Here is a 27876-nt window from a genome sequence, read left to right as displayed (position 1 = left end):
GGCCCACAAATCTATGTAAGGGCATCTACTGTAAACTTTGGAATATTTGCCCCTCCATTCTTGTGTGGAAGATTTGGAAAGAAAGGAATAGAAGAACCTTTTGTGGCACAGAGTTGAAATCAGGAGAGTTAGTCCATAAAATAGAGGCTGGCATTGTTGAAATAGCTAATGCTCGCCTCAGAAAATCGAGAATAATAGAAGGTTCCTTCTCTATTTGAGATAGCCAAATTAAGGTCTAGCCTAACTTGATCAATCCTCCTCAGGTGTATGTGAAAAAAAGCAAAGAGGCTAAAGAAAGATGTAAATGGATCCTCCCCCCCCAAAGGAATGGGTTAAGCTTAATTTTGACAAAGTTGCTCGAGGTAACCCAGGGATTGCAGGAGTCAGATGTATCATCAATGATCACACAGGCCATTGGATCACTAAAATAGCCAAGTCTATTAGTCCTACATCGAATAACCTGGCAGAGCCCAAAGCTCTGGAAGAAGGTCTGAAACTCTGTCAATCCCTAGGATTACCAAAAATTGTAGTTGAAGGTGATTCTTAGATTGTATTGAATGCAATAAGGAAAAGAGCTACTCCAAACTGGGTTCTTAACTCAAAGCTAGAAGAAGTTATCAACTTATTGGATGGATTTGACGAAACTAGGATTTGTCATATCTTCCGAGAAGGTCACGAGAAGGCATACCTTTTGGCTAACAAAGGGGCTGATGGGGTTAATCTCTTGCTATTCAAAGATGGTCTCTGGATTCTAGGTCCTAATCTTTATTTTTAGTATGTCTCACCTATTGTTTAGATGCACTTGGCTTTTTAAAATCTAACAAGGATAGCTAGAATTGATTTATCACAGATAGGATGAGTCAAAAAGGGTTAATATATTATTATTTAATCTGCCAATGTTTTAAACATTTCTCGGGTATTAGAGCAGATAGGTAATTATGGATTAGTCCCTTTATAAAACAATAAAGATATAGTGGTATTTAAATTAAATCAAGGGGTGTCTCTAAATATGTCTATCAGTTATAGAGCTATAGATTATTATGAGTATGTAGAGGTTTTTAGGTTTTGTCACTCCACTAATGAATGTAGAGTCTTTTTGTTTAGAGTGTTTGTCTCATTATCACATAATGATGTCAAGTCTCGCAGTGAGTGCGGGACACTCGTGAAATTTCTAAAGTGTTCGTAGTATCATTTTATTTCTTCTTTTCAAAGCATTTTGATTTTGTATTTCAGTCTAGTCCTCTTAGAGATGGAAACGAACATCTTTGTTTTCCATATGACTAAGGTCCGCACCATGGCCTTCCAGGGGAATATAAAACCAGAAAGATGGAATCGTATCCTCAGACGAGTCGATGGGATAACCCACATTGCAATTAGCAGAGCAATTGGAGAAGGATTCTTTGACTATGAGTACACTTGGAGGACTAACAACGACATAATTGGCACTTTTATTGGATGTATGGCCAAAGCCGAGATCTCCAAATGGGCCACGGTAAGGCTTTGCCTGAATTTATTCGATTCCATCTAGTGTCATGGTATTATTGAAGTCATTATGAGTCTGGATGAAAATCTCAAAGTGCCTCTTCCTGAGATGTACATGAATCATCCGCCAGGAAGTTTGGTAGTGGACAATATCCCCAAGAGGCCGACCTTAATTATTAGGGATTCGGTAGCATTCAATTTGGTTTGGCCAAAGATGGAGTCTTGCTTTCATTTTCTACTACATTGGAGGAAGATTTTGATGCGCACTAATATCGGTTGACTAAGTGATTATCTTGGTCTATTCAAAGCCTAAAATTCATCCGAGAGTGAGTTTCGGGAACCTTGACCTGCTGGATTTTTGTACCCCCAACATTGAGAAGTACAGCAGGGATAGGTCCTCATTTGAATTCCCCCCCCCATTTTCGTTCAAAAAATCCGAATGATATTTCGGAAGTAATCATGGTCTTTTGGAAAAAGTAAAATGTGGTGTGGTCTTCTGGTTCAACTTCACAATCTGGTCCCCTCTTTTTCAATGGCAGATTTTGGTTCTTCATTTCTCACAGAGAATGGCGATGTATTTTGAATGTATTTTGATTTCAATAGTCTATAGCTTAATTGTCCATGTATCTACTACCTTTCTATAATAGATAGGTCACGGTCAATCTACTCTAGGGTTTTGCGTTAGTGGTAATGGTTTAAAGGTTAACACTAGTATGCTGTAAGGAAAAGGATAATCCAGCTGCTCTTTATTCATGAAGTATGTAAATATATGATCGTTATAAATAAATTCTAATCTTAGCATGACTATTTCCCTCTTTTGTTGGTATCAATTATCTTGTTATGGTCATCAGTATCTTTATTTACTTAAGAATTGTTTATAGGATGGAGCTCTGTCTCGCAATTACAGAAAGGCACCCTATTTTTTTTCTTTTAACAGATTAGAGACCTCTATCAGCTATCTAGCTTATAGAGAGGAATATTAATTGTATTCAGCAGGGCATACTACTTTTGAAATCCAAATCTGTAAGACTTTAGGGTTTGGATATCAATTTCATTTTGTTTCCTGCTTTGATGATTCAAGAATGGAATGATGGACAGAGGAGGTGTTTTTGAGCTTTTTTCTGACCTTTGGTAACCCTCCTGTTTTTGCCTGAAAGGTTAGCTGAGATGTTAAGATAGATCGATTACTAATAAAAGTTTCTCTTGAGACAGATGGGATTCAGTAGCTGCTTTAAGAACTGTAATCAGATCTTAAGTATTACAATACTAATTAGTATATCAGGCAAGAATCAGGACAATGTTTTCCCAAATACTACTATAAATATAATGTTCTGACAGGGATTAAATTCTAACAATTTTATTGATAAGTTTTTAGTTAGTAAAGGAGGGACTACAGCTATATTGATGAATCGGTAAGTGTAATGCTAGCTATAAAGGTTTGAGTAACAATTTATTCAGTTCAAGATAGCTTTTATGTTTTTAAGACTATTGCAGTACTATTATTAACCAGTTTGATTGGCAAGATAGCTAGGCAGGGATGAATGTATCTGTTAGCTATGGAAGAAGGCAAAGACAAGTGGATGGAATGCTTCTACAAAAGGTCTTTGCTATAACTAGGAGTTATCTGATCATACGTACTCATATAAAATAAGATCCTTTTATTGTAAAAATAGGAATGATGATAATCTGAATGGGGTATGCACCTTTTATGATGTAATAATAAAAAACCATGGTCTTGAGCTAGACTGGAGGTTTTCTTTCCCCGTTCTTTCCTACCAATGCCTGTTTGAATGATGGTACGCTATTGTAATTAATTTTTTATTAATAAAATTATCAAGGCCTTGGCTGTTTACCAATTTTTTTTTTAAAAGATTATACAATGGAATTCATTCAATACTATACCAGGCGCATGTTGCAGCCTAAAACCATGATTAATAAGTAATGACTATATTTATATATAAATAATTACATTTAAATGTTTAATATTTACAATTAATATTATATATACATTGAGACCATATTTTCTCTTATATACTATTTGACTTAACAAGGGAAGTTGGGATGTTACCAAGGAGGCACTTGTATAAATCCAAGCCATAAATCTTTGTCCCAAGATAGGGTAGGGATCAGCTTTTTGTAAGCCTTGATGGGTACAAAATTGGACCTATATACTTAGATATCCATTGCAAAGTTGGTGTTTGGGCAACTTGGATAACACCTACTCCTTCATTCAGTTTAAGTGGTAATAAGGTAGGTATGAATGATAATAATTTGCACAGATAACTTAAATCAAATAAGATGAATAACTAATCCTATCAAGGGACATTACAATCCAAACCCTAATCAAAAAATATAAGATAAATCAACCAATGTCCCGACAGGGGGCATTACAGCTGTGAATTGCATTTACTTGGAAGTCTCAACAAGTGTATAATACACAGAAACTATTGCATGCATATTCACCAATGGCACTGTAGTTTACTGGATATATATTCTCTTTTTCAAACTAAAACTTTTACAACAAAATTGCCTACTGCAAACCTTGCTAACATGCACTCCACCAAATTGCATTTCTCCCCATGAAGATAGAGGATACAGGCAAAAGTTGAAGAGATTAAAATCTTCTCAAGATTAGGCTTTTAAGTAGTTAATATAACTACTTTATGATTTTAAATTTCAAAACTCACAACCTAGTTATGAGTTGTGAATTTGGATTTCACAATGCATAACTTACATGCCTCTCACAACTTACTTCTTGCATTCTCCTTTCACTTTCCAAAATTCCTAACCTGGTTTCAAGTTATGAGCATTGATTTCACAAAGCATAATTTATTTTCTCCCCACTTACTATTTACCAATCATAACTTGTTTCTGCATTTGGTTTTCGAAACTCACAACTCGGTTATGAATTTTGGATTTAAATTTCAAAACAACTATAACTTTCGTACCATTCAAAACTTGTCAGTGTATTCACTTTTTACCACCCACAACCTTCCACATTTACTTTCCCCATAATGAATTTTGAATTTTGATTTTATAACTCGCCTCATTACGTTTGACTTTTCAAAATCACAACTAGTTATGAGTTGTGATTTCAAATTGCACAACCTTTTAATGAAATGAATTTATTTAATTTTGATTCACTTCTTTCTCCCTCTTTGAGATATTTTATCACAACTTTTGATTGCAGGTGTATTTGAAGTTCAAATTTTGACCAAATAACAAGGGGAGGAGGTGACAAAAGTTCAAATTTTGGTTGTTTCAAAATGGAGATAATACAAAGCCAATATTCAACCCATGGATGTACAATTTTGGTAAATTGATGGTTCCAAATGTCTTCGTAAATGTAAACTTAATAGTGGCAAATGCCAAGAATTATAATCCAAAAACAAAAACAGTAACTAATAACAAGGGATAAATGTTATTGCTAATAACCAGAGATTACATTTCCAGAGTTTTTGCCCTAGACATTTCCTATGATAAGCCAATGATCCTAAGTGACCTGGTCATTGAATATCACAGATTAGAGGACATATACAAGAGCTAGAGGTTACTTGCTCATAGGCCTAAAGAAGACAAGAAACTAATGATATTTGACATCAATGGTAAACCACCATTTGATGTAGACTTGATCAAGGAGTACATTAGATAAACCTACTACTCAATTTCCCATGGCTTAGGCATAAAGGCTAATCCACCATTGCATCAATAGTATTGGCTGCAGACATTCAGACACGGGATGCTTGCCCTTTTAATTATGTTGTATATTTGATAGAACCAATCAATCGTGGTTTGGAGATTATAAAAAAATAATTCCAGCAGTACCTACTTCAAACACTATTCTGTGCTCTTGCACATGTTCCTCTATGTCGGTTAGGAAATGGATTTGTGGACAGATGACTTAAGGTTAAGTAATATGACAAACTTGGATTCAGAAAACCAGTGCAGATGTAAACATCCATGAGGGAACAGTAAATAACCATGGTCTCCATATTTCTATTTTGACGGAAATTTCGTCAAACTAGTGTATGGACTCCTAAACCATGCATGTGATCGCAAACACACCTCAGATATCAAAAGGCTTCTTAGACCAAAGGATTGCGATGAACCACAGATAGTGGATCACAATTGAGGAGACTACTATGCCTTCAAAGATTATACAAAGATAAGAATTTATGTGATTGAAGATATTCCCTTCCTCCTTCCCATAATAGTACCCAACAGAATTGCATATATAGAAATTATCAGGCAATTGGTTGCTTCTAGTTTTATGTATTTAGGTACATAAGGAAAACAACCCTTCATGCCAAGAACACTATGCTTTGGAGAATGTGTTATAATTACTACCAAAGATTATAACCTTAGAGGCTAGTGATAAAGACATTAGTGAATAAAATAGTTTTGTTATGAAAATAGATGTACCGAAGAGTCACAACAGTTGGTTTCCTTAACCCAACTCTAGTGTTGTATGTAGAGATTGTTGGGGACTAGGGAAGTGTGGTAATATTGGGAATATTGGTACGGTTGGTAATGTAATCCGGTGATATATTCAATAAAGTAATGTTTTACAATTATTGTGTATTCTCTATGATATTGTTATTTCCATTATTCCTCTAGTAGTGTAGTTGCACTAGTACATAGTTTTTGTGTTAACACTACTTCCATATTTGGCATATGACCACTTCCATATCTGGCACATAAACACTTTCATCTCTAGTGAGTAACACTTCCACATTTGGCATATAACATTTTTGGCGTTGTTGCCACATATGAACCTTGACGTCGAAAAAAACAGGTTAAAAGATGGAAGCATAATGAGTTGAGCTCTTGACCAGCAAGTAGTGATAACAAATAGTGACATCGAGGAGAGGAGGAAGAAGTGACTCGGGAGGATCAATTGACACAAGCCCTCGTTCAGGCGTGGGACATGGTGGTAGACCACTACGTACGATAGGAGGTGGAGTAGAGGGCTCTCCCCACCGATACAGTATGAGTCAAACTCATGGTGAACGAAGCAGTGTACGATCTTGTAGGGAGCCTTCCAATGTTACTGACACACAAGATGGTAGAAGAAGAAGAAGATAGGCTACCTAGAAGGGACAATGAAGGAAGCAAATACTGCAACAATTTTACGAAAGGAATCGGTGAAAGGAGGAACCTAGAGACAAAAACAAACATCGCACACCTGGTAAACCAAAAAACTAATGCCCCTTCTATCGCACAAGGATAGGAGTTGCCAAAATGAGATGGACCTAGAGGAAAGTGAGACCAAAGTAAGACAATCCTCACGGGTACAACAACAGACAAAAAGGCAGCGAAGGTTGCGAAACCTTGCTCAAGGAGATCACAATCACCACAAATCCTATGAGTACCAAAACGAAGGACCACCACCGGGTAGCACCATTGAAGCAAGATCAATAATTGTTACAACGCGAAACGAGGACACAAATAGTTGGGGAAACAAAGAACTTTGTGCATTACAAAACCGGTGATGAAGAAAGAAGTTTGGAAGGAGAAGATACCGACTTATTTGAAAGTATGGTACATCAGATAAAGGGGTTGGCCATATCCAACGAAGTACCAATAGGACAAACAAAGCCAAAGACCTTGGGAAGATGGGAGTACTAGTACCACCCAAGTGTAACCGAAGGTGGAAGAAGGGAAGTCTCACAACCTAATGGCACAAGAGAAGTACCACGAGGGTATGGAAGAGAATGCAGAAGGCTAGGGAAGAAAAATGGCAAACACCGCAAATAAACATAAACTGCCCAATTTTACTAGCGAAGGGTTGGAGGACCCAACATGGCATTGTAAAACATGTGTGATCATTTGGGAGGAAACAAGACAAGAAGACAACGATTACTAGGTAAGGATTTTTTCGACCACCCTACGAGGTGTAGTCATTGACTCATACACCGATCTCCCAACTACCTAGAAGGCAACATGGAGCAACCTAAGGAGAGCCTTCAAGGCAAAATTCAGGTTGTCTGGGATGATAATAAAGTAGTGCCAGAGATATATAACAGACGTTGAGGCAAGGTTGAGAATGTTCAAGTATACCATCGAAGGATGAAAGAGCTAATAGATAAGCTGGAAAATAAACCAATAGATGAATTGAAAAAGATGGTTTATAAAAGGTTTAACCCCCTCCATTATGAGAAAAATGAAGTTGTACCTCACTCTACATACAAGGATGCATGCAATCAAGCAATAGATATTGAAAGCAGGAGAAAAACATCAAAAAACAAAAGGAAAGTGAGTGATGACAGCAATGACGAAGACAACGATGGGGAATCTCGAACAATCCAAGCCTTTTGCAAGAACATGATGCAGATGATGGAGATGAAGGGGAAAAAGAAGCAAAAGAGACCAAAGAATTATGGTGCATAGAATGAAGGGCACACAAGAGTGAGTTGCCTCAAAAAATTGTTTTGTGACATCTATCAAGTCATGGGACACTCATTGGAAAAATACTAGTACAATCTCAAGGTAGTACACAAGTACTACTAACCACGAAAAAAGCAACCCCACCCACCACACCACCAAGGACCACGACTTACAATGCCTCCCTAAGAAGCTACCAAAATAATAGACGTGGAAGCAACAATAACAACAATAATAACATGCCACAGAGCCATATTCAATATGATAAGAAAGGTTTCCCAATGATGCAATGCAGAAGATGCAGCAAATGGGAGCACTTTGCCCAAAAATGCCAAAGTTAACAAAGTGGCGGAAGTATGTTTTGCCAATGGTGTGGGCCAAGTAACCATGGGGATATGGATAGCCCGAAAGGAAAAGTAGTAAACATGTTGGAGGTCATGAAATCATAGGAGGAAGTAATGGTCATTACTAGACTCCAACCAAAGAAGGCCTCATACCTAGATCCCCAAATTGAAAAGGAAAGAATGAAGGACACGCAAATGGAAGTGGAAGAGGAACAAAGACAAAACCAAGAGACAATAAACACTTTTGTACGATCATCATCGAAGGCCAACATAATAAAACAAATGTTGCACACCATGGTACATGTAAGGGTGGCAAACTTACTAGAAACATTACCCCAACTAAGGGTAGCAATTTATGGGATGGAAGTAAAGAACGGTAGCACAAGAAGAGACAAGGCCATCAAAGAAGAGGTTGGAAAAAGAAAGGAACCATCAAACACAAATCCCACGCTATTCATGGTTGGGATAGGACGGACCCCTGCCATAGTGGAGATGGAGATCATGGATGAAAAACTCACCAAAACCATTGTGGATGAAAGCTCAAGAGTAAATGTATTGTCAAAAGAGACCAGGATGGCTCGGAGTAAGCCAACATTGTAGCCACCAACCTTACATCTAATAGGGGCAGACCAACATGGCACACTCATGGCGCAAAAGGTAACAATATGAAGACAGCAATTTCTCTTAGACTTCATGGTCATCACCCTAGAAAAGAAGGGGCATGATGCTCTACTTGGCAAAGAATGGTTGATCACAACAAAAGCAAACCATAACTGGAAGAAGAGCACATTATCCATTGAAAGCGAGGGAAAAAGATACGTCATTGATTTCTGGAGCCCAATAGTGAGCCAAGAACCAATATCAGAATCACAATCTGAATAGGGAGAGTACGGTGAAGAAGGAAAGATTGAACCAAACGAGGAACGTGTACCAAGGCTTGGTATCTACTTGGAGGACAAAAGGAGTTCCTTTAATAGATTATTCCATTGATAGATGGAGGATTACAAGCTATTCCAACTCAGCTGCCACATGTTGGAAGTAGCAAAGATGGAGGACGCATACCAAATAGAATTCAAAGAATATAAGGAGGGGACAGCAAGATTAGATGACACCCCTTCCCATCGATTTGAGAAAGATGAGATCAAATACAAAGAACCAAATATAGCAAAGATAACTTGGAGGAAGTAATTGACTTGCAAGAGTATGGTGCAACCAGGGACCACCACTGAAGGCAATAGTGAAGTCGACTGATCTATTCATTTGTGAAGTAGATTGTTATGTAAACGAGATGATAGAAAAATGCAATAAGGGAGGGGAAGAAGCACCCTATAAGAAGGAACCCAATGCATTATGGCAGGTGATCTCTAATTCATCCCAATCACCGACAGTAAAAGGGGAGGAAGTAGTATGGTACCATAAATACGGAGGAAGGTATGTAGATGATAGTTATAATGGTGTGGGACCTCCCCCATTGGTGGACAAAATTTTTGACCTTGAGTATCTGGGAACATTTTGTGAAAACAAATGCTACTAGACAAATCCAGGCACTTTTATATGGCAATATGCATAGGAGGTAACAGGGATAAAGAAGAAAGAGGATGTAAAAGGATGCTAGCTGACAAGGAAGGAACAAGCAACAAAAGGTACGTCACTTAAGCAAATTAAAAGATGGAAGGACTAGGGTTTTATAGAGATTACAAAAAGCTACAGAGAATCATTGTAAGAGCATAAATTAGAATCAACCATATTAGAATCATCAACCATATTCTAGAATCATTGTAAGAGCCTAAATTAGAATCAACCATATTCTCATTGTAAGAGCCTAAATTGCAAGGAACATCAACCATATTAGAATCATTTTGTTTGTTGGCCAAGAATAACTGTTGAACTTGATCATAAAATTTGGCCTATTCTTAGAATCCAACAAAACCTGCAGTCTTGAGCTCCAATAGTTCACGTCCCTTGATCTCCTCTTGACTGGTAACTCTATCTGATTCTGAAAGAACATGTTGTTTCTAATAGCATCAAGAATGCCATGTGACAAAGAGTCACATAAGACTTCAATCTCTGCTTCCAAAAGGTGTAGTTCATCTCATCAAACTTATGTACTCTAGTACTCTGTTCACCAACCATTTCAGATTTGCTTCAAGTTGTTAAGCTTCTCTTTGAGGAACCTTGCTCTAAAACCAATTGTTGAATGCTACTAGGCGTTGCAGAGGTAGGGTGAATAAGTACAATAAAAACATAACAATTATGTCACAAATCTTAATTAATCCAATTAACCGTCAGAAAAAAAATTCAAAGCAATGATTCAAGACACAGTTGAACCAAATTTAAATGGAAAACCCAAAATCACAATGGGAAATGTACTTGTTGAAGATTATAGCTGTGACAGAGATCTTTATCTTTGGAAATATGGGCGTTATTATCGTTAGGGTCACCTTCAGCTGAAAAGGATACTTATGTTTAAATTGTAATACTAAATGTAATTACATGTGACATCCAACATGTGTTGAGGCATGGAAATTCGAACAATTGTAATTGTAATTGAAATAAAGAGTCCCGTCATGGAAAATTGAAGTGACCTTCAATTAGGATGTGAAGAGTCTCTCCTTAAGTTATATATATCGCATCTAGTGATTGGCATTGTACACATGAATTCTTATTATCAATAAAATGTTGTGTGGCTGGGTTTTTCCCTTCATTCTAGAAGGGTTTTCCCAGGATAATTATGGTGTTTTCTGTTTCAGTTTTGGATCTTTCTTATTGCTATTTATCTTCATTGATTTCTGGGCTCAAGTTTCAACAGTACTCACTATAGTCATTATTCAAGTCTTCTTCACAATCTCAGCAACCGAGCTACAGACTTGAGCTCGTAGTTAGCACCATCAATGAGTTTGATCAGAATTGCCCAACCAAAGTTACCAAAGCAATTATGTACAATGAACCCAACACTTGAAGCCCCGTCAAAATTTAACTTTACCAAAACAAGGGCAGGAGCAACCACTTCACAGAGCTCCAATCTGATTTTAGTTTAACAATGTCACCTCGGGTTTAAATAAGGTGAGGTCAAACATCTTGTACACCATCATCCCAAGAAGAAAATATTGCACTTTCTACTGACACCTTTGAGCTCTAATGATTACAAATTTCTATTTAGATTTTTTCAGCACTTGGACAACAGTCAAGGTCTTGCCCTTAAAAACTCCTTGTCCTTGACAAATAGCAAATGACAAGGGTCGGGACTTCAAGCCATATGTTGAACCAAGTAGAATCAGAACAGATACAAGGTCAAGCTCAAAAGACTTCTTGGATTTAACCAGATCCTCCCCCTCCCAATTTACAATAGAAAAAGGTCCAACATGCCTGCACAAAACTACATTGGACAAGAAGGTGTTCCACCATTTCCATATTCTCTTGACAGGCAAGTGCCAATGAGGACCGTAGAATCAGATTTTTCTGCAAAAAACTCCAATTAGAATACAATTATGTCGAGATAAACATCACATTGATGCACAACCGCAAAGAGAGAAAACAAATATCCTAATGCCCTCAATGATTTCGAGAAGCCTCACAATTAGGAGCAGATAGCAGATTTTCATGGAAACGAACAGAGTAAGTGTAGGTCTCTATAATGTTTTGATAACATCTCTCAGAAGTGTAACTACTTGCTAGATGTTCTACCAGCTTAAAAGTTGTGGTGATGCAAGTTGCATCACTGACCAGCCCTTCAAATGAGTTTCTACTAAGAGATCCCAATGTTATGATAGCAGCAGTGAGAAATCTGCAGATTACCATTTTGTCGGTAGCCATATCTTCCCATGGTAATCATAAACAAATTTTCAAGGTAGTCTATTTTTGTAATCCGTGTCTAGGAATCGCGTGAGAAATCAACTAAAGTCTAAAATTCACGAGTTATATCTGGCAAATTTTTCCTTTGGTCTGAAATTTGAAACTTTTTCATGGTATCAAAGAGCAAGCCAGTTTGGATGTGACTCCCTTATGGGAGGTTTTTTTTTTAAATCCCTCAAAAGTATCTATTGGGTTTTAATAATTTATCCTCAAAAATTCGTGAGAAATCAACTAAAATTCACGAGTTATATCTGACAAATTTTTCCTTTAGTTTGAAATTTGAAACTTTTTCATGGTATCAAAGAGCGAGCCAGTTTGGATGTGACTCCCTTATGGGAGGTTTTTTATTTTTAAACCCTCAAAAGTTTCTATTGGGTTTTAATAATTTTATCCTCAAAAATTAACTGATGGGTTTTCAAAAAAAATTCTTTAAAAACAAAATTGGAGTGTTTTGTCATTTTTGCTTAGGAAAGAAGGTATGTATTCTTCGATCCATGTCCTGGATTCTATATCCGATTTTAATTGAATTTTCACCTCAAAAATCATGTTTGGTTTTACTCGATTTTTCCCTCAAAAAATTTATCTGGTTTTTGTAATTCGCAAAGTTCGTGTGGGATTTTATGTCATGAATTCCTATATTCAGGTTTTTACGATTTTTTCCAAAAAAAAATGATGCTTTGTATATTTCAAATCTTGGTATCTTGCAAAGGGTTTTGGAGCATTATGTTCATTTGCAATAGTTTGGACGGTTAGTTGATTTTTCTTCACAATTCTGGTATTTGTTCTTTAGTGTGTCTCTATCTATAGGGAAGGACAGTTATGTTACCCCCATTCAAGTTGGACATTTTGTGATAATTTCTTAACAGAGGTTTTGCAAATTCTAGGAGAGTTAGTGGCATACTTATGCTACTGGCAGAATCAATGGCAGACTCTTGTCTCTTGTTGTAGACCATTCCAAAGAAGGGGACAACTTTTCTCTATGTTGTTTTTGGTTATTCTTGGTCATTGCAATTTTGGATATCCCAGGAGGGTCACAACAGTAATAAAATCTATTGAAGATTTTATGACCGCCATACATGTACAATATTTTGTAGGGTAATTCATAGAATGGCCATTAAGGGAGGATGTTATAATTTTTTTAGCATTGTACGTTCTTACTATATTCGGTTGTTATTCTAGAATCTTAGTTAATGGACATTTAGGCTTTATTTTTCATTGTCTTAATTTGTTCTATTTTTGGGCGTTGTCTTTATTTAGACAACTTTCTTTTCAGTTGACACTTTTTTTAGCATTTGTAAAACTCTAATGATTTGTGTGTATTTTTAATACAATTCATTCCATTTTTTAAAGTTTCATGGAATAGAAGCCCTAAAAGTATGATACCGAATTGACTTCGTTGAGAAAAGTACTAGTCAATCATACTTATCTATAAGTGGCTTCGTAGTCTATATGTAATCAAAACAAGAATAGGCCAAGTTTCCTAGTTTATATGCATAATTATGATATTGCATTTACTCTATAGAGATAAGTGTGTAAGTCAATCATACTTATCTCTTGGTAGCTTTGTATTCTAAATGTTATCAAAACAAGATTGGTCAAGTTTCCTAGTTTGCATACATAAGCTTGCAAACCCTCTTTCCCAACATTACATTTTGGTGAACCTAATTGATTTTCATTTCCAAATCTGATTGGTATGCACCTAATTGACTCATATTTGCAATCATTAATGAATCATATCATTTATTACATTCCATGCAATTAAAGACCTACTTCACCAAACATTACATTTTGGTGAACCCAGTAATCTTACATCTTGCATACTTCTAACGTTTAGCTTTAGATTTGATTTTTGTAAAACATTTTCAGATTTAGATGTATTCATTTATGAGCAATTACTTATGTACTTGCATTGCATAATTGCTTCATTAAATTGTGTTTCATTGCATTAAAAATCATAAAACAAAAAAATATCTTTTAATTTTGCAAAATTAAAATTGGGGCGCTGCCACAAACCCCATCCCATGTTGTCAATGGTGAGAAAAGAGGGTAGACAAATGAGTAGTGTAGGGTTAACAGTCTTTTTTCCTCTATATATAGTGAGAGACATTTCCATATAAGAAGGAAGTGAAACCAGAAAAATGAGAGAAATATATACAAAAGAACTAAATAAAAGAAAATCAGAAAAAAAAAATTACAAATAAATAAATAAATATATATATATATATAACAATCTTTTTTCCTCTATATATAGTGAGACATTTCCATGGAAGAAGGAAGTGAAACCACAAAAATGAGATAAATATATACAAAATAACTAAATAAAAGAAAATCAGAATATATATACATATATATCACTGTCACACCGAATTACAGCAGAATTTAATAATTTAGATGATAAAATATTATCCAAAGGAGTCATATATATTGGACCAGAAAATTTATAAATTATCTTTGGCCCCAGCCTATATTTATTTATTTCTCCTAGCAAGTGACTTCAGAGAGTTAAAGAGTTATTTATTATCTCTTATTATCACAGAATTTCCTTTAGCTAGTTTGAGTTTGTATTAATGTCTCGAAAATAGGAAGGATAGCCAGCCTTCCAAGTTCACAAGAACTAAGCACACCAACTAAGATGAATATTGCGCTTGTAGGTTTGAGGGCATTGAGTGCCCCTCGGCTTGAGGTCCCATCAAGTACACCTCACCAAGGTGGTTGGAGACATACTCCTGAGCCAAGAGTCGGTGAATGCCCATAGAATTTAGCAAGGACAACCTTTGAGGTCATCTGAGAAATGTTGGGTATCTTATAATCTGGCCATACTCATGAGCCAAGGGGCTTTGAATTCCCATGAGCTTGAAAGTCATGTCATGTACACCACCCCAAGATGGATGGAACCACCATGCTTGTGATGAGGCATTGAGTGCCCCTAGGATTGAAACTCTTATCAAGTGCACAACCCTAGGCTTGATGGATTTAGGATCCACCCATGAGCTCACAATACATAGACAATTGCCCTTGAAACTGCAGTTTCCAAGATATTCTTAATGAATTCCTAATACAATTGAATATCGGAAAATCATCTCTCAAAATGAAACTGATGTGGAATTAGATATTCGTGATGGGTTTATGAAATTAAATGATTTTATACAAGGTTGAACGGAAACAGGGCTACTTGGGGTATTTAGCGTACCGGTATGTCTACGGCTATTTTTCAAAATAGGGAACAGGGGTACTTGGGTATGTCAAATTTTGTTTTAAATTTTACTTTTATATTTAAAGAAAATCTGAAATTATGAGTCATGACAATGGTTTTTCAAAACAAGAACAGTGATAAAGTTCGCAAATGTAATGTATTGTTTTCAGTTTCAGATTTGCTATATGTTCGTAATAATAATATATGATAAATGTTTAGATGCATAACAGAGAAGGCAGACTTTAAACATGAACAAGAAGATCATAAATCATATGACAATGACACATCACAAATGATAAACTTCTGGCTTGAAAAGTGATAAAGTTTATTGTTAACCAATAGTGTATCAAAGCTTCAAACCGATTAGGTATTGAATTAAGCTTGATAAACAAACAAAAATCAGAAAAAAAATCAGAAATCAGAAAAAAAATCAGAAAGCTTGATACACAAACAAAAATCAGAAAAAAAATCAGAAATCTTAATCAAGGTCCTTAGCTAAATGCTCTCCATTGAGTACCCGGTACTTGGGTACGTGGGTACGTGTACTAGGGGTGTGGGTACGAGTTCCCATGCAACCTTGAATTTATGCATTATTATTTACTGTACTAGCATATATTCATAGTGATTAATGTGTTGGCGATATGTAGCTTCAGGAAATATTTTTCATATCTGTAATAGTATTCTTTTCATGATGCATTCTGCTGCTGTTCTTAATTCAAGTATTACTTATATATTCTCGGCTCTTCAAGTCTGCCATTCAGATCTCTCTTATCCTGCAGCAAGCATCGTCTCATGAGAGGTTTACATAAGGTCTTCAAAATGCAATGTTGCATGGGCATGGGGGTACTTGGATACTTTGGGTACAGGTCAGATAATTTTCAAAATAGGGGACGGCAGTACTTGGGTGCATCAAAGTGTTCCTTAATATAATTTAATATTTATAGTAACTCTAAAAAAATTGAATCATAACAACGTTTTTTTCAAAATAAGAACAGTGATAAAGTTTGCAAATGTAATATATTGTTTTCAGTTTCAGATTTGCAATATGTTTGTAATAATAATATATGCTAAATGTTTGGATGCATAATAGAGAAGGCAAACTGTAAACATGAACAAGACGATCATAAGTCATATAAAAATGACATATTGCAAATGATGAACTTCTGACTTGAACAGTGATGAAGTTTACTGTTAATCAGTATTGTATCAAAGTCTCAAACTGATTACATTTTGAATTAAGCTTGATAAAAAACAAGATGATTTGCAAACAAATCCATCACAAAAATCAGAAATCTTAATCAAGGTCCTTAGCTATGATGCTCTCCACTGAATACCGGGTACGTGGGTGCGTGTACCAAGTACTTGGGTAAGTGGATACGTGTCCTAGGGGTGTGGGTATGCATACCCATGCAACATTGTTGTAATGGTTTGTATGTTTGCATTTATTGGCATGTCATCCCTGGAAGAAGGGTTGGCTTTTCAGCTTCTTGTTGGTTCGAAAATAATGGTCCTCTTTATGCCTCTTTGTATGGGATTTTTTGATATGGTAGAAGGCTCGTTTTATTCTTCTAGCAGAAAAGAGAATTGCATGTAATTAAGATTTTTGGTTCACAGCAGATTGCATGTTATCGAGATTTCTGATTGCTTGCTAGTATATAAGGTGTTTATATTCCACTGTTTCTGTAGATTCAGTTTGTTCTGAGGATTATAAAATCAGACTACTATTATTATTCAATAAAAGTGATTTCATTGTGTGGCTGTGTTTTCCCCCTCAATTTGGAGGATTTTCCCAGGGTAACAGTTGTGTTCTGAGTTTTATTTTATCCATCGTGTGCATTGTACTATTTCTGCTATAAAAAAATCAATATGATAATACGTGCAGGTCCCAAACTTGAAGAGGCAAATTGTACTTAAAAAGATGTTGTTATGCATGTTGTACTCAGAAACATATTTGTTTGCAAGGGGTGTGTTTTTTATGCCTCTTGAAGCAAGTCATCAAATTCCCAGCTTTTAAAGAAAGAGATATTCCCATCGACCCTAATGCTCAACTGAAGAGTAATCACAGGGCTAAAATACATGAATTTACAATGATTTAAACATATTTTCAAGATAGAAATTTGCAAGCCTAAAAATATGAACAATAAAACTCATGAAAAAGTGCATTGCAACCCTGAAATAGAAACTGTGTTTCTAAAAAAACTACGATTGGACAGAATGAAAAAGAATATTGCAACTAAGGTGCCTAAAGCTTACCAAATCTGTTTTCTGATGTATGGCTTCCCCTTTAAAAGGATCTGTACAACAGATTAAGCAATCATTCAGAGGATCAACTATTTCTATGTAACGTATAATAGTTAACACTGTACGTGCTCTCAAAGTTCAACAATAGTATATGAATTAAAATGTCACAACAGGAAAATCAGTCTTCAATTTTCATGTTTTGTGAAAATGCTATTTAGCATCATAATTCTTTATGTCAATTTCCTTCACTTGAGTTGTTAATCCTCACTAAACATAAAATCAAAAAAATAAATAGAGGAATGCTACACTAAAATCAGCTTGAAAAGCATTAAACTGAACCATATCATCACATAAACCTGAAAGATAACATTCATCTGGAGCTGGAGACCACCAAGGACGTGTTTTCCAGTCTCCATTAAAAGAAAGACAATCAAGGCGATTGTCTGCAGACCATTTAAGAACTTCTATTCCCGAATTCAATATCATCAAGATATTCTGCAACAAATTAAAAATCAGAAAACGGCCACATAGTTAATCAAGACAAATATAATTAAGAAAACTCCGACCAACCTCTACTTTGTCAAAATTATCTGCTTTCTCTTTTAGCTGTAAGATTACTTGCTCTATTTGTACAAGCAAATAATTATATGAATTCTGCATTCGCTCTCGGAATTTCACAAACTCAAGGACCTGCATAAATACACATATTCAGTAAATAATGTATAAAGCCAAACAGTCAAAAAGCATAAATATGAAAATAGGCAATCGGGCAGCTTCTCTCAAAGGATACAAGGAATGGAACCTACATCCAATGGGACAGCTTCTCTCAAAGGACCAAGCCAAAAATATTCCCTCGAAATGAAAACAAATCGATGCATGCATAGTATACAGAAGGACCAAGTTTCAACTAGGAACGTATTGCAGTGTTGTTTTTCATGAAATATAATTTATATACTAAAGATGAAAAACCCGAAAGAAAGCAAATCTACTAATGCTCTGAAATTTGCAAATCAACATGTTAAGGAACTATCAGTGTGAAGATGATTAAAAAGTGATAAGATCACAAGCCATAGTTCAAAAACACAACACAGTAAAAATAAATAAAAATTTCTAAACAAGCATTAAATTACATGCAAAATTAGATGCAGACATTTCTAAACAAGCTTCAGATACAAGCAGTGTTACCCTGGCAATGGGGGGTGTCGGGTTGAGTTTTCAGGACAAGGGGACAAAGGGCCTTAATCTTGGGATGGCAGGGGGGCAGAAGGGGGATGGCTGTTGTATACTACACATATAGATCTTGAAATGCTAGTTATTAAATGATGTTACAGTAAAACATACCAATTGAAACACTTGAACATAGCAAAATTGCAACACAAACTAGAACCATTCAACGTTCAACATTCAACAGAGGTAACATGGACATACCCAATAGTAATAACCAAAAAAAGAAATTCAAATAGAAATTCAAATTATCAGAAAACAGGATTTATATTAGTTCTATCAAATATCATAAAGATGATTACAATGGGTAGCATGATTTGAATCATGATCAGTATCAAAACAAGTACAAAACCATGTCAAAATTTAGCGAAGGGATACCTCTAATCATCTCCCAAGAGAAAGTCCTCATCACTGGAAGTACTGGACTCTTCATGCTCAAGTTCTGCCAAAGGAACACTGATGCAGTCAAGGAAAGAATCCCCAAAGGAAATGCCTGACCTTGCAGCATGATTTAACCAGTGGAATGCCCAAACAAACTTACAAGAGTAACACAAAATGGAAGAAATATCATTGGATTATCACCAAGTTGGCCTGCTAATGCAAATATTACGTCATCATTGCCAATATACCACTAAAATAAGATAGATGCATCCACTGCCTCTTCCGCACCTGATCATTACTCAAAATTAAGAAACCACAAACAAACACTACTTATCCATGTTGCTTCTCTGAATCTATTCTAAAATCCTAATCATCTAACACTTATCACTCTTCTTTCTGCCTAACCAAGACCCACTACCCTACATATATACAATATTGTAAGCCACAAGTTGGTTTATCTAATCATTAATTTCCAAAACAAAGGAAATGTATCACAAACAACTCAAGGCCCAAATCACAAGAACCCCAAATGAATACATCATATGGTTTGACCATACAAGAGGGTCGACCAAACGTGTAACAACATTGAGCAGTGCACCAATTTGCATCGAATGTCATGAATCTTCATTGCAAACCGCAACTCACCAACCTGGCCATTACAACAGGAGAACCATTTTAGGACTTGATAGATCATAGGATAACTTCGTCTAGAAACATCAAAACACGATGTAAAGCAAGACATAAGAACTCCAAAGGCCCAAATCATAAGAACCCAAAATGAATACATCATATTGTTTGACCATACAAGAGGGTCAACCAAACGTGTAACAAAATCGAAAAATGCACCAATTCGCATCGAATGTCGTGAATCTTCATCGCAAACTGCAACTCATCACCCTGGCCATTAGAATAGGAGAACCATCATAGGACGTAACAGATCATAAGATAGCTTCGTCTAGAAACATCAGAACATGATGCAAAGCAAGACATAAGAACTCCACGATGCCCAAACGACACCATAAAAGGATTGCATAAGGGAGCAAGCCAACTAGATTGATCACAAGCTAAAACAACGAAAAAACTATCCAAATGAACAGTGAGCAAATAAACCAAAAGGAAATATTTTTAGGTGATTAAGTTCGCCAACGACCCAAGGATGCACCTGCATCAAACACCAACCAACTCTACACCTATTTTTATAGCAACCTCCTCCACATCAATCTATGATGGATCCTCTAGCTATACATCCCATCGTGTTGTTGGGCTCTCCTTGTACACGTATGTCTTGCGATCTACAATATGCAAAGCATTGTGTACAGCAACTAGCTTCTCTGCTCTCTTAGAGATGAGTCTATTCCTCTTAACAAAGTGGATAAAGCTATAAGTAGAGTAAATCCTCTTTGCAAATGAGGAACTAGAAACCTAAGATAGCAATCAAATGGCTAGTGTGAGAAAAGTTGAAAACACTTAAGTTCCCTTAAAACTTTAAAAGTTAAAAACATTTCTCGAATACATAATTTATTAAAAAGGTTCTAAAGATGAGGAACTAGAAAATTGAGATAGCAATTGAATGGCATATGTGGTTATCTTTGACCTCTATAATCCATGACATTTCCACCACAAAATTAAAAATATTTTTGTGTCATAGTTTGGATATCCATCTTTGTCACATCTGAGTAACTTGTAACAAAGCAAAATTCATCATGAACAATAACCATTCAACATTCAACATAGTAACGTAATGTCATAAAGATACCCCTTAGTAAAATTATCCCTCTTTGCTTGCTCCATCTTGGCCTCAACCCACCAATTCCATTCATGCGTCATAACTATGAGTTGCAGTGGCTCTTGCAACTCAAGCATTCTCTCCAAGGAGAACGTAATACGATGCATATCTCTTCTCAACTAGTTTCAAGAACTCCTTCGTGAAGCTCTTGAACACTGCATCTTGCATGATTGACCACTCTTCTAATCCAGTCAATCCTCTCCATGAGTGCATTATTCATGGGATGCACACAACATGGAGTCCACCCAATATGTCAATAGGTTGCCTCAACAAGCTTCCCTGCAGCTCTGCACACATGCTTTGCATCTGTCACTACTTGGACCAATTTTGCGAGCAAACCTCCTAAATAGCCTCTATAAGGACATAAAGCTAAATAATCCACATCTTTGTGATGCCCTAAAGAATCAACTGCCCTCAGAAACTGTGGGCACTATGGGCATGTAACCATGATGTTGATGAGTAGACAATGGCTAGTGTTTGTCCACCCATCCATAACTATGCTACAACCAAACTCTATCCAACATGCCTTCATTAGCTCCATCAAAACACTGATCTTATCACTAGTTATCCAAGATCATGGTCCTCAATTTGTGCTCACCAAGTGGTAGAAATGATGGCCCCACTCCTTCACCACCAAGGACATCACCTCCTTATGATAACGAGATTGAGCCACATGCAACAATATGTCATTGGCAAAGAAGAACCTACCAATGGCATCATCTAACCAATCCTTCATGTGTACACTAAACAAATCAGCAATGGAGTTACTAGACTTCCCACCTTGTGCTTCCCCATATTGCCATCCCCTGCGAAACTATGTTTCCCCTTGCTGCCCTCCCCTGTTGAACTATGAATGAATGAAGGTATAGAAGCTGATTTGACATAGTTTCTACTCTCTTATTCATCATACGTGTAAAATGTGTTACCTAAACCTGTTGCAGCCAAAGACTTCAACATTGGAACTATACTATCATTGGGAATGCCCCAAAGCTTGTTTATCTCAATCGTATACTTGACTTTTTTGAAGTATCAAAAATTTACATGCACTCGCACCATATCTTGTCCAAAAAAGCAAGTGTGCCTTAACTCTAGTCATACTCCCTAACCATTCTACACCACAAAAATTGCATTTCCATTTTCTTGTGCCATCACTTGTAGATGTTTGGGCGAATCGTCTTATCATAAGGACCCCTAGCAAACAGTATCAAAGACTGAGAGGGGCAATCTATAGAAGTTGGTCCGACTAAAACATAACTAGATTGAGATTTTGGATCAGCCCCATGGTCACTTGCCTCGTGCTCAAGTTCTACTCTAATAGACATGAACCCTCAAATGCATTTCTATATAACCTCTACTATATTCTCGACTCTGAGAGGCCATCTCAACACTGTCTTTCACAAAATGAAAAAAAATCGGCCTAGATAGTTTTTATATTAAAAATCATAAAATAAAATGTCAAGAAACTAGTTTGCAGTTTCAGCCTCATTTAGAAACTCAAAAAAAAAAAAAAATCAACAAGTTAGAAATTGAAAACACAAGAAATTTCACACAAAAATGAAAATACTTTCAACAAGAAACAATGAAAAAGAATTTAGAAACAACAATGCATTCACCATTTAGTTTTAATAAATAAAAATCAGAAAATAAAACAAAAAAGATCTTAAACCCCTACTTCGTGCTTGATTAATCTTCTTCCTCTTGATCTTTCTTTCACATGCAATCACTCTTGCACTCATTTTCACTATTTACTCTCAGCAATAACAAATGTGAAATCCAAATGTGAGAGAAATGAAATTTGTTGGGGGTTAGATGGTCCGACTAAAACATAACTAGATTGAGATTTTGGATCAGCCCCATGGTCACTTGCCTCGTGCTCAAGTTCTACTCTGATAGACATGAACCCTCAAATGCATTTCTATATAACCTCTACTATATTCTTGACTCTGAGAGGCCATCTCAACACTGTCTTTCACAAAATGAAAAAAAATCGGCCTAGATAGTTTTTATATTAAAAATCATAAAATAAAATGTCAAGAAACTAGTTTGCAGTTTCAGCCTCATTTAGAAACTCAAAAAAAAAAAAAAATCAACAAGTTAGAAATTGAAAACACAAGAAATTTCACACAAAAATGAAAATACTTTCAACAAGAAACAATGAAAAAGAATTTAGAAACAACAATGCATTCACCATTTAGTTTTAATAAATAAAAATCAGAAAATAAAACAAAAAAGATCTTAAACCCCTACTTCGTGCTTGATTAATCTTCTTCCTCTTGATCTTTCTTTCACATGCAATCACTCTTGCACTCATTTTCACTATTTACTCTCAGCAATAACAAATGTGAAATCCAAATGTGAGAGAAATGAAATTTGTTGGGGGTTAGATAGCCCAAAATGGGACCCACAATATTCTAGGGTCCAAATATAACCAATTAGAAAAAAGAAAAGTCCAAAAAATATTTTTTTAAATGTTGTTGATGTCTTTTGACATCGGCCACCAATGTGGGACACCCGAACGTCCTCGAACCCCCAAACATCCCAAGACGATTGGGTGTTCCCGCGCTCCGAACACATTTTGGCAACAATGCAGTAAAGATGGTGGTACTTGGGTACTCCATTCCAAGTACCCGTCGTTGGTACGTCCTCGTACCGGGTGCTTCTAGGTTTTGCCTCAAGTGTATGTCACCATGTTTCACTAGATGTAAACTAAATTCCTGCATAGCTAGGAAAATAGTAAAGAATTTCTTTGAATTCACAAAAATGGAAAACAAATGACATTACCTTCTTTCAAAAAAAAAAAATTCTACTTGTTGGAGAATTTTTATTGCGTGAGTTTTTCCAAAGCATTCAACAAAAACTCTAGCCAAAACATAAACAATCAATTAACAATGCAATTGCCTGACAAGCTTTGACCTACAAGTAACCACAAGTGGGCAAGTTGTTCGCAAACAAAACTGATATGCTCGTAAAATCAAGCTACTAGCAGAGAGGAACCAATAGTCGTAAATCCATTTGTGGTTATATTATCCAATCTTGCCACATATTATTACCATAGATCTATGTTGCCATATTCACTCCTAGACCTAGCAGAGTCTGGTTTGGATGTCTACAAAGTTTGGTCCTTATCAAATCCACAAGTTATTGTGTCACAGAGACTAAAATTCATTGATTTTCATCGAGAATAATTTGGTCCAAAAACACTTTTTTTTTTACTTCTAAAAGTTTTTCTTTGCCAAATTTGGTCTATTCAACCGTCCAACCCTACAAGTGACCGCTGAAAAGACCAAAAGGGTTGTTTTATATGTCATTTGGACTAGACCGGTAAAATATATAGTGGTGTATCTTGCCATGTTGCTTTAATATTAGCATAGTGGCATAACTTATTTGTTGCTACATATATATATATACATATATTATTCAAAATATATATATATATATATACAGACGAACTCAAAACAAATACAAGTCCAACCCAAAAAAATTGAACGAATTTTAAACCCGAATCTCAAACCAAAATCCGAACTAGCAACTTAGATATAAGTTGTAAATAAAAAGTCTACATTTAAAGGAACATAACAAGTGCTCTAGGAGTTAGGAACTCGAGTAAACTTTTTAGAGAACTAAATAATACCTTTATTGTTCTCATCCCTAAAACAGAGAAACTAGAGTCTTTTGATGACTTTTGACCTATAGCACTCTATAATACTCTTTAGAAATTGCTTACCAAGACTCTGGCTAACCGACATCAATTGCTCTTACTAAACCTTATTAGTGAGGATCAGACTACATTTGTCCTTGGTTGATCAATTTATGACGAAATTATTATAGCACAAGAAGTGATACACTCTATCCAAATCAACAAAGAACCAAGTGTGTTGATCAAATTGGACATCAAAAAGACCTATGATAGTATACTAGAGAATCCTATGTAAATCTCTGGAAGCTTATGGTTTCTCCAAGCAATGGATAAACTTGACCTTTGAATGCATGTCGATACTGAAATTATCTATCCTGATTAATAGCTCTGCAAAGGGCTTCTTTAGTATTTCAAGAGGTCTAAGGTAGGGGGATCCAATCTCCCCCTTTTTGTTTACCCTTATGGTCAATACTTTAAACAGATCTTTGTCTAATGCTAGATCTTTGGGTCAAATTAGAGGCATTTCTATTACTAGTGATTTAGAACCAACTACGAATCAGCATTTTGTGAATGATACCATGCTTTATGGTCAAAGCACGATTAAGGAGGCTACTGCTCTAAATGGAATCTTAACGCAATACTCTTTGGCGTCTGGTCAAGAGATCAACAAAGATAAATCAAACATCTTTTTCTTTAACACTCAGCCAGGTGTGGAAGATCAGATTTGTGATTTTTTTACTTCAACAAGGGATCCCTTCTCTGTAAATACTTATGGTTAACTTTAAACTCTGGTACTCAATCGACCAAATTATGGGATCCTATTTTAGAGAAGCTTCAAAAAAGAGTGTCAAGATGGAAAGGCAAATGGCTCTCATTTGCAAGAAGACTTACTTTAGTTCAATTAGTCTTATCAAGCCAAACTATCCATCAAATTTCTTGTCTAAACTACATTAAATTAATAGGCTTCTTGGAACTTTTTTCTAGCAAATGTTGGATGACAAGAAAAAGTTCCCCCTTGTATATTGGGATCAAGTTTGTAAACCAAAAGAGCAAAGTGGGGCTGGTATCAAGAATATCAAATTACAAGGGAAGGCTTTGGGAGCCAGGCTAGCATGGAGAATGCTAAAGTTCCCTAACCTAAAATGGCTTAGGATCCTTTGCCATAAATACCTTGCCTCTCCTATTCCCTTTAATCTATTCAGAGAAGCCAATTCCCCTAAAGGCTCAAGAATTTGGAATTTCTTGCTTAAATGTAGGTCTGTCGTTCAAAATAAGTAAACCTAGGATTTAGGGAATGGAGAGAATGCACTTCTTGGTATGACCCTTGGGGTGGTTACAAAGCCATAGAAGAATTTCCTTCTCTCCTCTATTCAATGGGTCAATTAGAGCCCAAGTGGGGTTCTAGAGTTAAGGATTATGTGGTTTTTGAACAAGGAAGTCTTAAATGGCATTGGAAAAGCTTGGATGATGAGGGCATTTCTTTAAGTGAGGTGGACTTTCTGAAGAATATGCTATCCTCTAGGAGAATTTCATTTCAGGGAGGTAAAGATTCCCTTATTTAGGATGGATGCAAGAGCGGTGTTTATAGTTCTAGAATGGGTTATAAGCTTATAGAATCCTCTCTAGGGTTCTCTAAGAGTCCTCGCCCTACTAATCTTTATTGGGTTAAATTTTGCCTTCCCAAGCCAGGAGTATTCACATGGATTGTTCTCCACAATAGAGCATTGCCAGCGGATAGGTTTAGGAGAATGGGCTACCAAGGTCCTAGTAGATGCCCCCTTTGTGAATCAGAAGAGGAATCAGCATATCACCTTTTTCTTAATTATCCTTTCCCGAACCACTGCTGGCGGTGGTTGTGTTCTAAGTTAGGGTGGAGTTCGACCTTCCCTAACTCCATAAGTTTGTTTTCAGTTTGGCCATTGCTAAAATCGGATAACATTTACAAGAACCTTTGGATCTCCTTTCCTTCCATAGTTCTTTGGGAAATATGGAAGGAGAGAAATAGAAGAATATTTCATGGCAAGAAGATGGAGGTTGATCATCTTGTCAATAAAATTGAAACCTCAATCATTGAATTAAGAAACAATCGATTGATGTCTATGATCCCCAAAGGGACAAACATGTCACATTGGGATGAGAAGATGCGTGGTAGGTGGATTGGATTGAAAGCCTCCCCCCTCCTAGGGGAGGGGAACCTTCAAAGTAACATAAGTAGGCAAGAATGTGTTTGGAAGGCCCCTAAAAGAGGATGGTATAAGCTGAGTTTTGATGGGACATCTAGAGGAATCCTAGTAAGGCTGGTATAGGATGCAACATTCATAATGATGAAGGGATAGAGATTGCATGTATAGCCAAAGCAACTGGGGAAGCTACCAAGAATTGGGCAGAAATTTCAGCTTTAGTAGAGGGTTTGGATCTTTGTAAGAAATTGGGACTCCAAAAATTAGAAATAGAAGGTGATTCATCCATAATAATCAATGTTCTCAAGAAAGGCTCCCTCACTAACTGGAGATAATATGTCAAATTATCCAAAGCCCTAGAGCTTTGTAATTATTTTGACAAACTTTTTTTCAATTGTACATATAATGAAGTGAACAAGAGGGCAAATGAGTTAGCTAATCAAGGAATCGATCTTTCAATGAGCTAAGGTAGATAATTTTTATATATTAATGAAGATAGGACATCATTAAAGGGATAAATATGCTGACAAATATGGTATTAATGCAAATGTGATATTGCTAAAAAGGCAATTTATTTTGGTAATGATGTTTGGATACCACACCATCAAAGGATGAAGGGATCTCTGAGGAGTAAGAACCTCCATCCCCTTCTCTCATGCCTACCGATTGACTTTTCATTTGGACAATGTACTTTGAATTCAATCTTTAATAAACAAATGCTTCTTATGTTCCTCTCTATTTTTTGTACCTCTTCTTTGTTTCGTTAATGATAGTTCTTAGTCCTCTTATCTCCTTTTAGGCTATATGGTTTTAAAAAAAGACAAATTTCAGATTTGTGGTAAACTAGGTGTTGTTTGGTGGTTTAGTTGTGCTATTTCATGACCAAACTAGATGAAGGAGATTTGAATGGGCAATAGAATGCAAGAAGAAAATTCTAATTCACATATTGTATCTTTCAAATCATTGGCAAAACATAAGGACTTCTACCCAAACTCCGTCCTCTCAGTGCCTTTTGAGTTGGGTTGTAATTTTTGACTGTTTTAATCAAAGACTTCAGCCTCTTGCTTATTAAAAATAATAATAATATATTAGCACCAACAATATTAGACAATTATACTAAATAAGACAAACGGAAACTATATTAGAAAATCATTGTAAATGAGACAAAAGTC

At 36.0% G+C, this 27876-nt stretch overlaps 1 protein-coding gene across 1 annotated transcript in view; it reads right to left on the bottom strand.

The window, feature by feature from the left end:
* Positions 1–27876, bottom strand: part of LOC149550369 (Tetratricopeptide repeat (TPR)-like superfamily protein) — a 126282-nt gene that overhangs the window by 11300 nt on the left and 87106 nt on the right. Inside the window, exons 15-17 of the mRNA XM_089793396.1 lie at positions 18067–18186; positions 17853–17991; positions 17509–17549 (exon numbers count right to left, since the gene is read on the bottom strand). Of these exons, the coding sequence (XP_089649522.1) occupies positions 17509–17549; positions 17853–17991; positions 18067–18186 (300 nt within the window). The remainder of the gene's footprint in view (positions 1–17508; positions 17550–17852; positions 17992–18066; positions 18187–27876) is intronic.

Source organism: Cupressus sempervirens, chromosome 7, assembly GCF_028749045.1.
Source record: "Cupressus sempervirens isolate cs-2001-9-10 chromosome 7, ASM2874904v1, whole genome shotgun sequence".
Lineage (NCBI taxonomy): Eukaryota > Viridiplantae > Streptophyta > Pinopsida > Cupressales > Cupressaceae > Cupressus > Cupressus sempervirens.
The sequence above is the reverse complement of the archived record's forward strand: the minus strand, read 5'-3'. Positions and strand labels throughout refer to the sequence as shown.